This window comes from Rhinoraja longicauda, chromosome 29 (assembly GCF_053455715.1).
Source record: "Rhinoraja longicauda isolate Sanriku21f chromosome 29, sRhiLon1.1, whole genome shotgun sequence".
Lineage (NCBI taxonomy): Eukaryota > Metazoa > Chordata > Chondrichthyes > Rajiformes > Arhynchobatidae > Rhinoraja > Rhinoraja longicauda.
In genome coordinates this window covers 4,370,403-4,383,386 of record NC_135981.1, presented here as the reverse complement: position 1 = coordinate 4,383,386, position 12,984 = coordinate 4,370,403, and the positions used below count along the sequence as shown (strand labels likewise).

General features: G+C 51.2%; 1 protein-coding gene across 1 annotated transcript in view; it reads right to left on the bottom strand.

Annotated features, from left to right (window-relative positions):
- Positions 1-345: 345 nt before the first annotated feature.
- lasp1 (LIM and SH3 protein 1) overlaps positions 346-12,984 on the bottom strand; it is a 116,001-nt gene continuing 103,362 nt past the window's right edge. The window contains exons 5-8 of the mRNA XM_078424944.1: positions 6,454-6,565; positions 5,063-5,070; positions 3,970-4,056; positions 346-1,990 (exon numbers count right to left, since the gene is read on the bottom strand). Coding sequence (XP_078281070.1) covers positions 1,817-1,990; positions 3,970-4,056; positions 5,063-5,070; positions 6,454-6,565 — 381 coding nt within the window. The 3' untranslated portion in view covers positions 346-1,816. The remainder of the gene's footprint in view (positions 1,991-3,969; positions 4,057-5,062; positions 5,071-6,453; positions 6,566-12,984) is intronic.

Genomic DNA, 12,984 nt, shown 5'->3' with positions numbered 1-12,984 from the left:
CCCAGGCCACCAGTTCCTAACAGCCACTCGATGCCTCGAGAGCTTTCCGTTGTTCACACAACTTCATGGAAATGGGGAAAAGTTCCTTCTGAAACTTTTTTCCAGCATCATCTTGCACATTATCGGCAAGAGTCTCGGGAGGCCTGCAGAACAATCCCAACGTTGTTTCCAGCTTCTCGTCAAATTAAGCAAACGCTGTTAATGTAAGAGTCTGCCAGTTTCATTTCAACGCTGCGTGCAGGGCTAACATACACCTCTTGGGCTATCACAAAGTGCTGGAGCAACTCAGCAGGTCAGGCAGCATCTAGGAGGGAAGGAATGGGTGACGTTTCGGGTCGACCCGAGACGCCACCCATTCCTTCTCTCCAGAGATGCTGCCTGACCTGCTGAGTTGCTCCAGCATTTTGTGATACCTTCGATTCGTACCAGCGTCTGCAGTTATTTTCCTACATGTCCGCAGATGTCGTTGAATTGAATGAAGCTGTGACGCAGTTTGAAACTGAAGGGAGAAGGGAGGCAGACAATCTCATACAGGCTCCCTGTAATTGATCTGGTTAAATACTCTTCTTTCTGCACTGGTTTTGACTGGAGTACTAATCTTATCATTATGACACCCGACATCTGCAGGGCATCAAAAGTATGATTCCCCACTCCAACTGTACGGGTGCCAGGGGTTACGGGGAGAAGGGGATTAGGAGGGAGAGATAAACCAGCCATGATTGAATGGCGGAGTAGACTTGATGGGCCGAATGGCCTAATTCCGCTCCTATCACCCGTGACGTAACTCAGGGCACTGAAGTAACGTTCTTCCACGCGCATTCTTCAATGGAACTCGTGCAACCAACACGTTCTCCTGTGGAAGGACGTCTTACCTTTCCGACACATAAGCTGGGGCTCTAGTGGGCGTTATCAGGATGTTGTTAGGACTGATGGCAGTGGATGTAGTGATCCACCACTGCGGTCCTAATCAACAGCTGGGATGTTCTGTGGCAAGCTCGAAAACAAACCAAATCCTATGCCACCGATGAGTCAAAGATGATCACTGTGGCCTCTCTGATCTGACCTGCGTTCCATCACTTTACATTATTTGTCTGAAAAGTGACAGGAGCTGGAAACAGTTAGATTATCTAAAGGCAACAGTATCTGGAGATTCCTGGTTCTACGAGAACTGGAGACAGATTGTCCTGAACGTTTTGAAGTCCCGGAAGTCAATTACTGCCGGAAGTCAAATAATATCTGTGCGCTCACGAGGGGAAACGCATCCCGAGCGTGGAATGAGAGGAATAAAAATGTCCTTGGAGATATTGGGAATACAATGGGTCTCTCTCTCTCTGGTGACAAGGAGCCAAAGAGAACTGTGCCCAAGTTCATCAATGCACCGGCATTTTGGTCCTGCAGAACTTAAGATTAATTTCAGCAATCTCGCAAGGAAATTATAGTGCTCTGACACTGAAGCCAGCAACATTCCCGGCCGATTGAGGTTGATCTGGACATGTCTAGCTCTGGTAACAGGGTCAAGAATGCCATCTTCAGCGGCCAGGATGCCTTAAGAATCGGACAGGGCAGGGAAGAGCAGGTAAACGGCTTTGAAGAATAATCAACTCTTCTCCAATCTAGTTAAGCCAAAGAAAATTTTGACTATATTCCAGTAACATGAAAATAAACAAAAAGAAAGAAGCCATATTTTGCAATTGGAATCACAATTATTTTTAAACATAAATTTGTGGTCAAGTTACCATTGGGGTTTTTCGGACTGTGATTTCTTTTGTTTTATAATACAGATGATCAAAGCGTAAGCTGGCCTCGGCCTGCCCCGTTACACCACCTCTACGTAGTTCGCTGGGAGCATGCCGGTGTCACCAGTCCTCTCCACCTTGCCATACATCCAACCCTCATCGATCTGCTGCACGTCGACGATCAGGTCACCATCTTGGAACGAAATCTCATCAACATCGGCCGCTGAGTAGTCGTACACCGCGCGGTAACGCTTCTGTAACGCAACGGGACAACGCGAGAATGGGTTAGAGTACACGAGAAAATGGGGGGAGGAGAGAGAGGGAGAGAAAGAGAGAGAGGAGGGAGAGGAGAGAGAGGAGAGGAGAGAGGAGAGAGAGGAGAGAGAGGAGAGAGAGGAGAGAGAGGAGAGAGGGGAGAGGGAGAGGGGAGAGAGGGGAGAGAGAGGGAGAGGGAGAGGGAGAGAGGGAGAGAGGGAGGGAGGAGGGAGGGAGGGAGAGAGAGAGAGAGAGAGAGAGAGAGAGAGAGAGAGAGAGAGAGAGAGAGAGAGAGAGAGAGAGAGAGAGAGAGAGAGAGAGAGAGAGGAGAGATGAGAGAGAGAGAGAGAGAGAGAGAGAGAAAGAAAGAGAGAGAGAAAGAAAGAGAGAGAGAAAGAGAGAGAGGAGAGAAAGAGAGAAAGAGAGGGAAAGAGAGAGATTCGACCGTGGAAACAGGCCCTCTGACCCAACCTGCCCACGCCGACCAATGTGCCCCATTTACACTACACTGCAATGTACCCCATCTTGCCCACACCGACAATGTGCCCCAACTACACTAGTCCCACCTGCCTGCATTTTGCCTATATCTCTCTCACCCATTCTATCCATGTGCAGTCCAAATGTTTTTTAAATGCTGTGATCGCAACCACCTCCTCTGGCAGGTATCGTTCCGTACACCCACCACTCTCTGTGTAAGAAAGTTACCCTCAGATTCCTATTGAATCTTTTTCCCCTCATCTTAAACCTCAAACCTATGTCCCCTGGTTCTTGATTCCCATAATCTGGGCAAAGGGCTGTGTGTATTTACCCAATCTATTCCTCTCATGATCTTGTACACCTCAATAAGATCACCATGCATCCTCCTGCACTCTTGAGAACTACATTCTGCATTCTGAATCTTCCCCTTTGCTCTTGAGTTGAGTTTGACTTGATTGTATTTTATATTGTATTATCTCAGTTTAGTTTTTAGCTTAGATGATACAGTGAGGAAACATCGAAGGCATCACAAAATGCTGGAGTAACTCAGCGGGTCAGGCAGCATCTCTGGAGAGAAGGAATGGGTGACGTTTCGGTCGAGACCCTTCTTCAGTCTGAAGAAGGGTCTCGACCCGAAACGTCACCCATTCCTTCTCTCCAGAGATGCTGCCTGACCCGCTGAGTTTTTTTAGATTTTTTTTAGAGATACAACGCAGAAACAGGCCCTTCGGCCCATCGGGTCCGCGCCGCCCAGCGATCCCCGCACACTAACACTATTACACCCACTAGGGACAATTTTTACATTTGCCCAGCCAATTAACCTACAAACCTGCACGTCTTTGGAGTGTGGGAGGAAACCGAAGATCTCGGAGAAAACCCACGCAGGTCATGGGAGAACATGCAAACTCTGTACAGACGGCGCCCATAGTCAGGGTCGAACCTGAGTCTCCGGCGCTGCATTCGCTGTCAGGCAGCAACTCTACGCTGCGCCACCGTGCCGCCAGCCGTAACTCAGCAGGTCAGGCAGCATCTCAGGAGAGAAGGAATGGGTGACGTTTCAGTCTGAAGAAGGGTCACGCCCGAAACGTCACCCATTCCTTCTCTCCTGAGATGCTGCCCGACCCGCTGAGTTACTCCAGCATTTTGTGATACCTTCGACGTGTACAGCATCTGCAGTTATTTTCCTACAGAGTGAGGAAACATGTCCTTCGGCCCACCGAGTCCACACCGACCAGCGATCCCCGCACACTGGGGACAATTTACAATTTCCACCAAAGCCAATCAGTCTACAAACCTGTACGTCTTTGGAGCGTGGGATGAAACCAGAGCTCCTGGAGAAACCCCAGGCGGGTCACAGGTGGGACGTACAAACTCCGTACAGACCGCACCTGTAGTCGGGATTGAAGCTGGCTGCTTGGTGCTGTGAGGCAGCAACTCTACCGCTGCGCCACCGTGCCACACAAAATATTGATAATCACATTCCTTAACATTGCACACTTACCCCAGTTGAAGGAGGAGGAGAAAATGGAGCCGCCACAGGTGGGCTGTAGGCCTGGGTCGGTGGCTCCTGGTGTGGGGGGGCCTGTGGCTGTACCCTAAAGAAGAAGAAGGAAGCATTAAAGACATACTGGGAACAATCTCATCACAATTCCATCAGTGATAGGAGCAGAATTAGGACATGCGGCCTATCGAGTCCACTCCGCCATTCAATCGTGGCTGACCTATCCCCCGCTCCCAACCCCATTCTCCTGACCTTCTCCCCATAACCCCTGACACCCACACTAATCAAGAATCTGTCTAGTGTAAGAAAATAACTTCAGATGCTGGTACAAATCGAAGGTATTTATTCACAAAATGCTGGAGTAACTCAGCAGGTCAGGCAGCATCTCAGGAGAGAAGGAATGGGTGACGTTTCAGTCTGAAGAAGGTTCTCGACCCGAAACGTCACCCATTCCTTCTCTCCTGAGATGCAGCCTGACCTGCTGAGTTACTCCAGCATTTGCGAATAAGAATCTATCTATCCCGGCCGCAAAATAGACAATGATTTGGCCTCCACAGCCTTCTGTTTTGGGCTTGTTTTAACACTGTGTCTCTAAACCGAACTAATCTGCAGTAAGATCATAAGTAATAGGAGCAGAATTAGGCCACTCGGCCCATCAAGTCTACTCCGCCATTCAGTAATGGCTGATCTATCTCTCCCTCCCAGCCCCATTCTCCTGCCTTCTCCCATAACCCCTGACACCCGTACTAATCAAGAATCTATCTATCTCGGCCTTTACAAAAATCCATTGATTTTGCCTCCACATCCGACTGTGGCAATGAATCCCACAGATTCTCCACCCATAGAGTAAAAAAATTATCCTCATCTCCTTCCTAAAGGAATGTCTTTAATTCTGATGCTACGACTCCTGGTCCTAGACTCTGCCACTGGTGGAAACATCCTCTCCATGTGCACTCTGTGCGGGCCTGCATGGTCGTTGCAAGGACCGCAGCTGGAAACATTCAAAGAGACTCACTCATCAGCCTTAGAGGGAGTACAGAGAAGGTTCACCAGATTGATCCCTGGATGGCGGGACTTTCATATGAAGAAAGACTGGATAGACTGGGCTTGTACTCGCTGGAATTTAGAAGACTGAGGGGGGATCTTATAGAAACATATAAAATTCTTAAGGGGTTGGAGAGGCTAGATGCGGGAAGATTGTTCCCGATGTTGGGAAGTCCAGAACAAGGGGTCACAGCTTAAGGATAAGGGGGAAGTCTTTTAGGACCGAGATGAGAAAACATTTCTTCACACAGAGAGTGGTGAGTCTGTGTGGAATTCTCTACCACAGAAGGTAGTTGAGCCAGTTCATTGGCTATATTTAAGAGGGAGTTAGATGTGGCCCTTGTGGCTAAAGGGATCAGGGGGTATGGAGAGAAGGCAGGTACGGGTTACTGAGCTGGATGATCAGCCATGATCATATTGAATGGCGGTCGGTGCAGGTTCAAAGGGCCGAATGGCCTACTCCTGCACCTATTTTCCATGTTTCTATGTTGCAGTGGCTCAAAGCCGAGGGGTGGAGTGTGTCGGGTGGAGTGTGTCGAGGGGTGGAGTGTGTCAGGTGGAGTGTGTCGGGTGGAGTGGTGTCGGGTGGAGTGTGTCGGGTGGAGTGTGTCGGGTGGAGTGTGTCGGGTGGAGTGTGTCGAGGGGTGGAGTGTGTCGGGTGGAGTGTGTCGGAGGTGGAGTGTGTCGGGTGGAGTGTGTCGGGTGGAGTGTGTCGGGTGGAGTGTGTCGGGTGGAGTGTGTCGGGTGGAGTGTGTCGGGTGGAGTGTGTCGGGGGGTGGAGTGTGTCGAGGGGTGGAGTGTGTCGGGTGGAGTGTGTCGGGGGTGGAGGTGTGTCGAGGGGTGGAGTGTGTGTCGGGTGGAGTGTGTCGGTGGAGTGTGTCGGGTGGAGTGTGTCGAGGGGTGGAGTGTGTCGGGTGGAGTGTGTCGAGGGTGGAGTGTGTCGGGTGGAGTGTGTCGGGTGGAGTGTGTCGAGGGGTGGAGTGTGTCGGGTGGAGTGTGTCGAGGGGTGGAGTGTGTCGGGTGAGTGTGTCGGGTGGAGTGTGTCGAGGGGTGGAGTGTGTCGGGTGGAGTGTGTCGGGTGGAGTGTGTCGGATGGAGTGTGTCGAGGGTGGAGTGTGTCGGGTGGAGTGTGTCGGGTGGGAGTGTGTCGAGGGGTGGAGTGTGGTCGGGTGGAGTGTGTCGAGGGGTGGAGTGTGTCGGGTGGAGTGTGTCGGGTGAGTGTGTCGGGTGGAGTGTGTCGAGGGGTGGAGTGTGTCGGGTGGAGTGTGTCGAGGGGTGGAGTGTGTCGAGGGGTGGAGTGTGTCGAGGGGTGGAGTGTGTCGGGTGGAGTGTGTCAGGTGGAGTGTGTCGAGGGGTGGAGTGTGTCGAGGGGTGAGTGTGTCGAGGGGTGGAGTGTGTCGAGGGGTGGAGTGTGTCGAGGGCATGAGTCATGTCCCTCACCTAGGTTTCTCTCAGGCTGTGTCCGGTACTCCGGGGCATCACTCGAGTTCCTCCGCTCTGCACTTGCTGAAGGAGTACCTTTGCTCTTCTCAAACTCTTCATGATACTTGACCTGATGAGAGATCGCAGGAAAAACAAGGGGCATGCATTAGATACCAAGCACAATCGCCGCACTTCCATCTAGGGCAGCATGGTGGCGCAGCGGTAGAGTTGCTGCCACACTGCGCCAGAGACCCAGGTTCGATCCCGACTACGGGCGTTGTCTGTACTGAGTTTGTACGTGCTCCCCGTGACCTGCGTAGGTGTTACAGACAATAGACAATAGGTGCAGGAGTGGGCCATTCGGCCCTTCGAGCCAGCACCACCATTCAATGTCACCATGGCTGATCATTCTCAATCAGTACCCCGTTCTGTCTTCTCCCCATACCCCCTGACTCCGCTATCCTTAAGAGCTCTATCTAGCTCTCTCATTGAATGCATTCAGAGACTTTGCCTCCACTGCCTTCTGAGGCAGAGAATTCCACAGATTTACAACTCTCCGAGATCTTTGGTTTCCTCCCACACTCCAAAGACATACAGGTATGTAGGTTAATTGGCTCGGTATAAATGTAAATTGCCCCTAGTGTGTGTAGGATAGCGTTAGTGTGCGGGGATCGCTGGACGGTGCGGACTCGGTGGGCCGAAAGGGCCTGTTTCCGCGCTGTATCTCTAAACTAAACTAAAATGCTGGAGTAATTCAGCAGGGCAGACAGCTTCGCTGGTGAAAATAGATTCCAGCCACATCCCATTATCTCCAGAGATGCTGCCCGACCCACTGAGTTACTCCGGGATTTTGTGTCTATCTTTGGTATAACCAGCATCTGTAGTTCCTTTTCTATTACACAGCTGGGTTACTTATGTTTTTTTTCCCGATGTTTAGGAAATAACTACAGATAGACAATAGACAATAGGTGCAGGAGGAGGCCATTCGGCCCCTCGAGCCAGCACCGCCATTCAATGTGATCATGGCTGATCATTCTCAATCAGTACCCCGTTCCTGCCTTCTCCCCATACCCCCTGACTCCGCTATCCTTAAGAGCTCTATCTAGCTCTCTCTTGAATGCATTCAGAGAATTGGCCTCCACTATCGTCTGAGGCAGAGAATTCCACAGATGCTGGTTCAAAATGAAGGTCAGACTGAAGAAGGGTCTCGACCCGAAATGTCACCCATTCCTTCTCTCCTGAGATGCTGCCTGACCCGCTGAGTTACTCCAGCATTTTGTGTCTACCTGGGTTTTTTTTCAACGTGCTTTTCCCCATCTCCACAAGGTGGCGTCCGCATGTGGAGTAACTCACCGGCAGAATTTGGCTGGGCCTAGATCTCAGGATTAAAATGCTACCACAGCAACACATGGTGGCTACGTGTCGCTACCATTCATTCAAAGGTCCAGCCTGGTGCTGACACGCGTGCTCAGACGGTACACACTGCAGTCCTCCATAAACAAGAGGAGTTGAGTATAGGAGCAAAGAGGTCCTTCTGCAGTTGTACAGGGCCCTAGAGAGACCACACCTGGAGTACTGTGTGCAGTTTTGGTCTCCAAATTTGAGAAAGGATATTCTGCTATTGAGGGCGTGCAGCGTAGGTTTACTAGGTTAATTCCCGGAATGGCGGGACTGTCGTATGTTGAAAGACTGGAGCGACTAGCTTGTATACACTGGAATTTAGAAGGATGAGAGGGGATCTTATCGAAACGTATAAGATTATTAAGAGGTTGGACACACTGGAATTTAGAAGGATGAGAGGGGATTCTTATCGAAACGTATAAGATTATTAAGGGGTTGGACACGTTAGAGGAAGGAAACATGTTCCAATGTTGGGGGAGTCCAGAACAAGGGGCCACAGTTTAAGAATAAGGGGTAGGCCATTTAGAACGGAGATGAGAAAAACTTTTTCAGTCAGAGAGTTGTGAATCTGTGGAATTCTCTGCCTCAGAAGGCAGTGGAGCCAATTCTCTGAATGCATTCAAGAGAGAGCTGGATAGAGCTCTTAAGGATAGCGGAGTCAGGGGGTACGGGGAGAAGGCAGGAACGGGGTACTGATTGAGAATGATCAGCCATGATCACATTGAATGGCGGTGCTGGCTCGAAGGGCCGAATGGCCTCCACCTGCACCTATTGTCTATTGTCCATTCTGTCTGAAAATGGGTCTCGACCCTGAGACGTCACCCATTCCTCCTCTCCAGAGATGCTGCCCGTCCCGCTGAGTTACTCCAGCATTTTTGTGTCTGTAACCAGCGTCTGCAGTTCCTTGCCACACACAGGCCTCCGGCCGTCTTGGGTTTTAAAACCCTCCACAGCACTCGACTAGGGTTGCCAACTGCCCGTGTTAGCCGGAACATCCCGCTTTCCGACTAAGTTAGTTGGTCTTCGTACGGGACCGCCCTTGTCCCGTATTAGCAGGGTTGCCAACTTCCTCACTCTCAAATAAGGGACAAAGGGTGACGTCACCGCCCCCGCGCCCCACGTGACCTCACCCAGCCAGCGGCCCACGTGCTCCCGCTCCACCAATGCGCTTCGGGGAGGAAGGAGGGGGAGGGGAGTGGGAGAAGTAGGATGGGGGGAGGAGGAGAGGGGAGGATGGGGGAGGGGGAGAGGGAGAGAGGGGGGGGATGGGGGGAGGGGGGAGGAGAGGGTGCAGCACCAATGCAGGAGAGGTTTGGGCCCAACGGGTCCACTTGGTCTAGTGTTTCTTAACGTTGTGATAGTCCCTGCCTCAACTACCTCCTCTGGCAGCTCGTTCCATTCACCCACCACCCTTTTGGATCCATTCACAAAATGCTGGAGTAACTCAGCAGGTCAGGCAGCATCTCAGGACCCTTTGGATCAGGGCACTGGCCACTCCATTAAAAAAATGTGATCCGCACAATTCTTTTAAATTCCCCCCCCCCCCCCCCCCCCCCTCCCCTCACCTTGAAGCTATGCTCTCTAGTCTTTGACAGTTTCATCCTGAGAAAAATAGTTCTGACTGTCTGCCCTATCTATGCCGCTCATAATTTGATGTTCTTCCTTCAGATTTCTCCTATCCGTGCCCGTTGTGCCAGTGTGCCGCCCCAAATCACGGAACAAACACATCGCTTCCTCTGCCCACCTGGTGATCTCATGGCGTGACAAGAGAGCTCGACAATGGAACATCTGTTTTGCTAGTCTGCTGTTGCGCACTCGTCTTCCACGCTCGACAGAGTACTTAAGCCTAATCTGTGGAATGACATTATTTAACCCTCTCAGCCCCAGTCTCATTCACGTTGGTGGAGGCACAAGCGACTGTCGAGCAAAAAGACAATCCGCTGGTGGAACCCAACGGGACAGGCAGCAACTCTACCGCTGTGCCACCGTGCCGCCCTGACGAAGGCTATCATCAGTGGGAAAGAGGTCGTTCCTGAATCTTGTGCTTTCAAGATCTTGTATAGATTTCTGCCCGTCGGGAGAGGGGAGGAGGGGAGAATGACGAGGGGGAGGGGGGGGAGTTTCGTAATAGTCCTTCATTATGTTGGTTGCTTTCCCGGGGCAGCGTGGTGTAGATGGAGTCAATGTGAAGGTGGGGCAGAGGAGATGGTTTGTCTGACTGGGCTTCGTCCACAACCCTGGACAAGTTCCTTGCACCTGTCAAGACTTCTAACTTCCCGATGGCCGAGCACTTCAACTCTCCCTCCCACTCCCAGTCTGACCTCTCTGTCATGGGCCTCCTCCAGTGCCATAGTGAGGCCCACCGGAAATTGGAGGAACAGCACCTCATATTTCCGCCTGGGCAGCTTGCAGCCCAGCGGTATGAACATCGACTTCTCCAACTTTAGATAGTTCCTCTGTCCCTCTCTTCCCTCCCCCTTCCCAGATCTCCCTCTATCTTCCTGTCTCCACCTATATCCTTCCTTTGTCCCGCCCCCTGACATCAGTCTGAAGAAGGGTCTCGACCCGAAACGTCGCCCATTCCTTCTCTCCGAGATGCTGCCTGACCTGCTGAGTTACTCCAGCATTTTGTGAATAAATACTTCTGATCTGTACTAGCATCTGCAGTTATTTTCTTATACTAACTTCTCATAGAGTCATAGAGTGATACAGTGTGGAAACAGGCCCTTCGGCCCAACTCGCCCACACCGGCCAACAATGTCCCAGCTACCCTAGTCCCACCTGCCTGCGCTTGGTCCGTATCCCTCCAAACCTGTCCTATCCATGTACCTGTCAGCAGTTTCTTAAACGATGCGATAGTCCCAGCCTCAACTACCTCCTCTGCAGCTTGTTCCACCCTCTGTGTGAAACATTTACCCCTCGGATTCCTGTTAAATCTTTTCCCCTTCACCTTGAACCTATGTCCTCTGGTCCTCAATTCCCCAACTCTGGGTAAAAAGAATCTGTTCATCTACCCGATCATGATTTTGTACACCTCTATAAGATCTCCCCTCATCCTCCTGCGCTCCATGGAATAGAGACCCAGCCTACTCAACCTCTCCATGTAGCTCACACCCTCTAGTCCTGGCAACATCCTCGTAAATCTTTATCTGAAACCCTTCAAGCTTGACAATATCTCCCTGTGGCCACTGCTCTCTAATCTAGGCAGTGTTCTGGTAAACCACTTGGGCGCTGTCTCCAAACCCTACACATCCTGCAATGGGGTGACCAGAACTACACAAATCGGCTCACAACTAGTTCTCAGAAACCCATTTGGGGGAGCCTGTAAATTTGCCTCCACAACAAGCTCTGTATTCTCTCCATCCACCGCCATTTAAACAACCTGCATTTAACTCTGGTGTCGGAAGTAGAACTGCAGATACTACTTTACACCGAAGATAGGCACAGAAACTCAGCGGGTCAGGCAGCATCTCTGGATAGAAGGAATGGGTGACGTTTCGGGTAGAGACCCTTCTTTTTTAGTTTGGAGACACAGCGCGGAAACAAGCCCTTTGGTTCCACGTTTGGTTCCATTTCCTCATTCACTCCCTGCACACTAGGGAGAATTTAAAGAGGCCAGTTATTCTCAAACGTGCACGTCTTTGGGATGTGGGGGGGGGGGGGGGGGGGGGGGACCGGAACACCCGGAGGGAACCAAAGGGGTCACAGCGAAAAGGTGCAAACTCCACACTGGCAGCACCCGAGGCCAGGATTGAACCAAGGTCTCTGGAGCTGTGAGGTAGCGACTCTACCAGCTGTACCACAGCGCCACCTCTGATTGAAACTGGCCACACGCCCACAAGTCTGAAGAAGGGTCCTGACCCGAAATGTCACACATCCACCCTTCCAATCACTGAACAACTACAGTGCGGTCCTGAGCTACAATCTACCTCATTGGAGACCCTCGGACTATGGTTAACCAGACTTTACCTTGCACCAAACACTGCCTTTAATCCGGTATCTGTACACTGTGAATGGCTCGAATTGTAACCATGTCTTGTCTTTCCGTCTGACTGATGTGCACGCAACAAAAGCTTTTCACGGTCCAGGTGACAATAAAGTAAACTAGGCTCAACGAAACTATCCATTCCCCTCCAGAGTTGTTGCCTTGACCCACTGAGTTACTCCAGCACTAGTGGGAGAGTCTAGGACCAGAGGGCACAGCTCAGAATTAAAGGACTGTTCCGTTGAGAAGGCGATGAGGAGGAATTTCTTTCGTCAGAGGGCGGTGAATCTGTGGAATTCATTGCCGCAAGAAGGCTGTGGAGGCCAAGTCAGTGGATATGTTTAAGGCAGATACAGGCTCGGCGTAATCGTTTCGCTCAACACCCTTCCACCGCTCTGTCCGTCTTAAACCAACCTGATCTCCCGGTGGCTCGCACTTCAAATCCCCCTCCCATTCCCAATCTGACCTTTCTGTCCTGGGCCTCCTCCACTGTCGAGTGAGGCCCAGCGCAAATTGGAGGAACAGCACCTCATATTTCCCTTGGGTAGTTTCACACCCCTCAGCGGTATGAACATTGACTTCTCTAACTTCAGATAGCCCTTGCTTTCCCCCTCTCTATCCCCCTCCCCCTTCCCAGTTCTCCCACTAGTCTTCCTGTCTCCGAATCCATTCTATCTTTGTCCCGCCCCCCCCCCTGACATCAGTCTGAAGAAGGGTCTCGACCCGAAACGTCACCCATTCCCTCTCTCCCGAGATCTGTCTTACTCCAGCATTTTATGTTTACCTTCGATTTAAACCAGCATCTGCAGTTTTTTTTTTCCTACAGTAATCTATGTATGCAGATTCTTGATTAGTACGGGTGTCAGAGTTATGGGGAGAAGGCAGGAGAATGGGGTTAAGAGGCAAAGATAGATCAGCCAATGATTGAATGGCGGAGTAGACTTGATGGGCCGAATAATCACTTATGAAAATGGACGACGTGCTTTGCTGCAGATGTTAGTTAGCATGACTCAGAATCACGGTTCTAATTCCAGAGAGCGGTCAGCAGGGGGAAGCAGAGAGCCGACGCCCAATAGGGGAAAGCAATGGCCCGCCCCTTCTGTTCAGTTCAGTCAGGTGTGAGTCAAGGACTGAGTCAGATGATTTCCCCTCCTTCCGTGTGT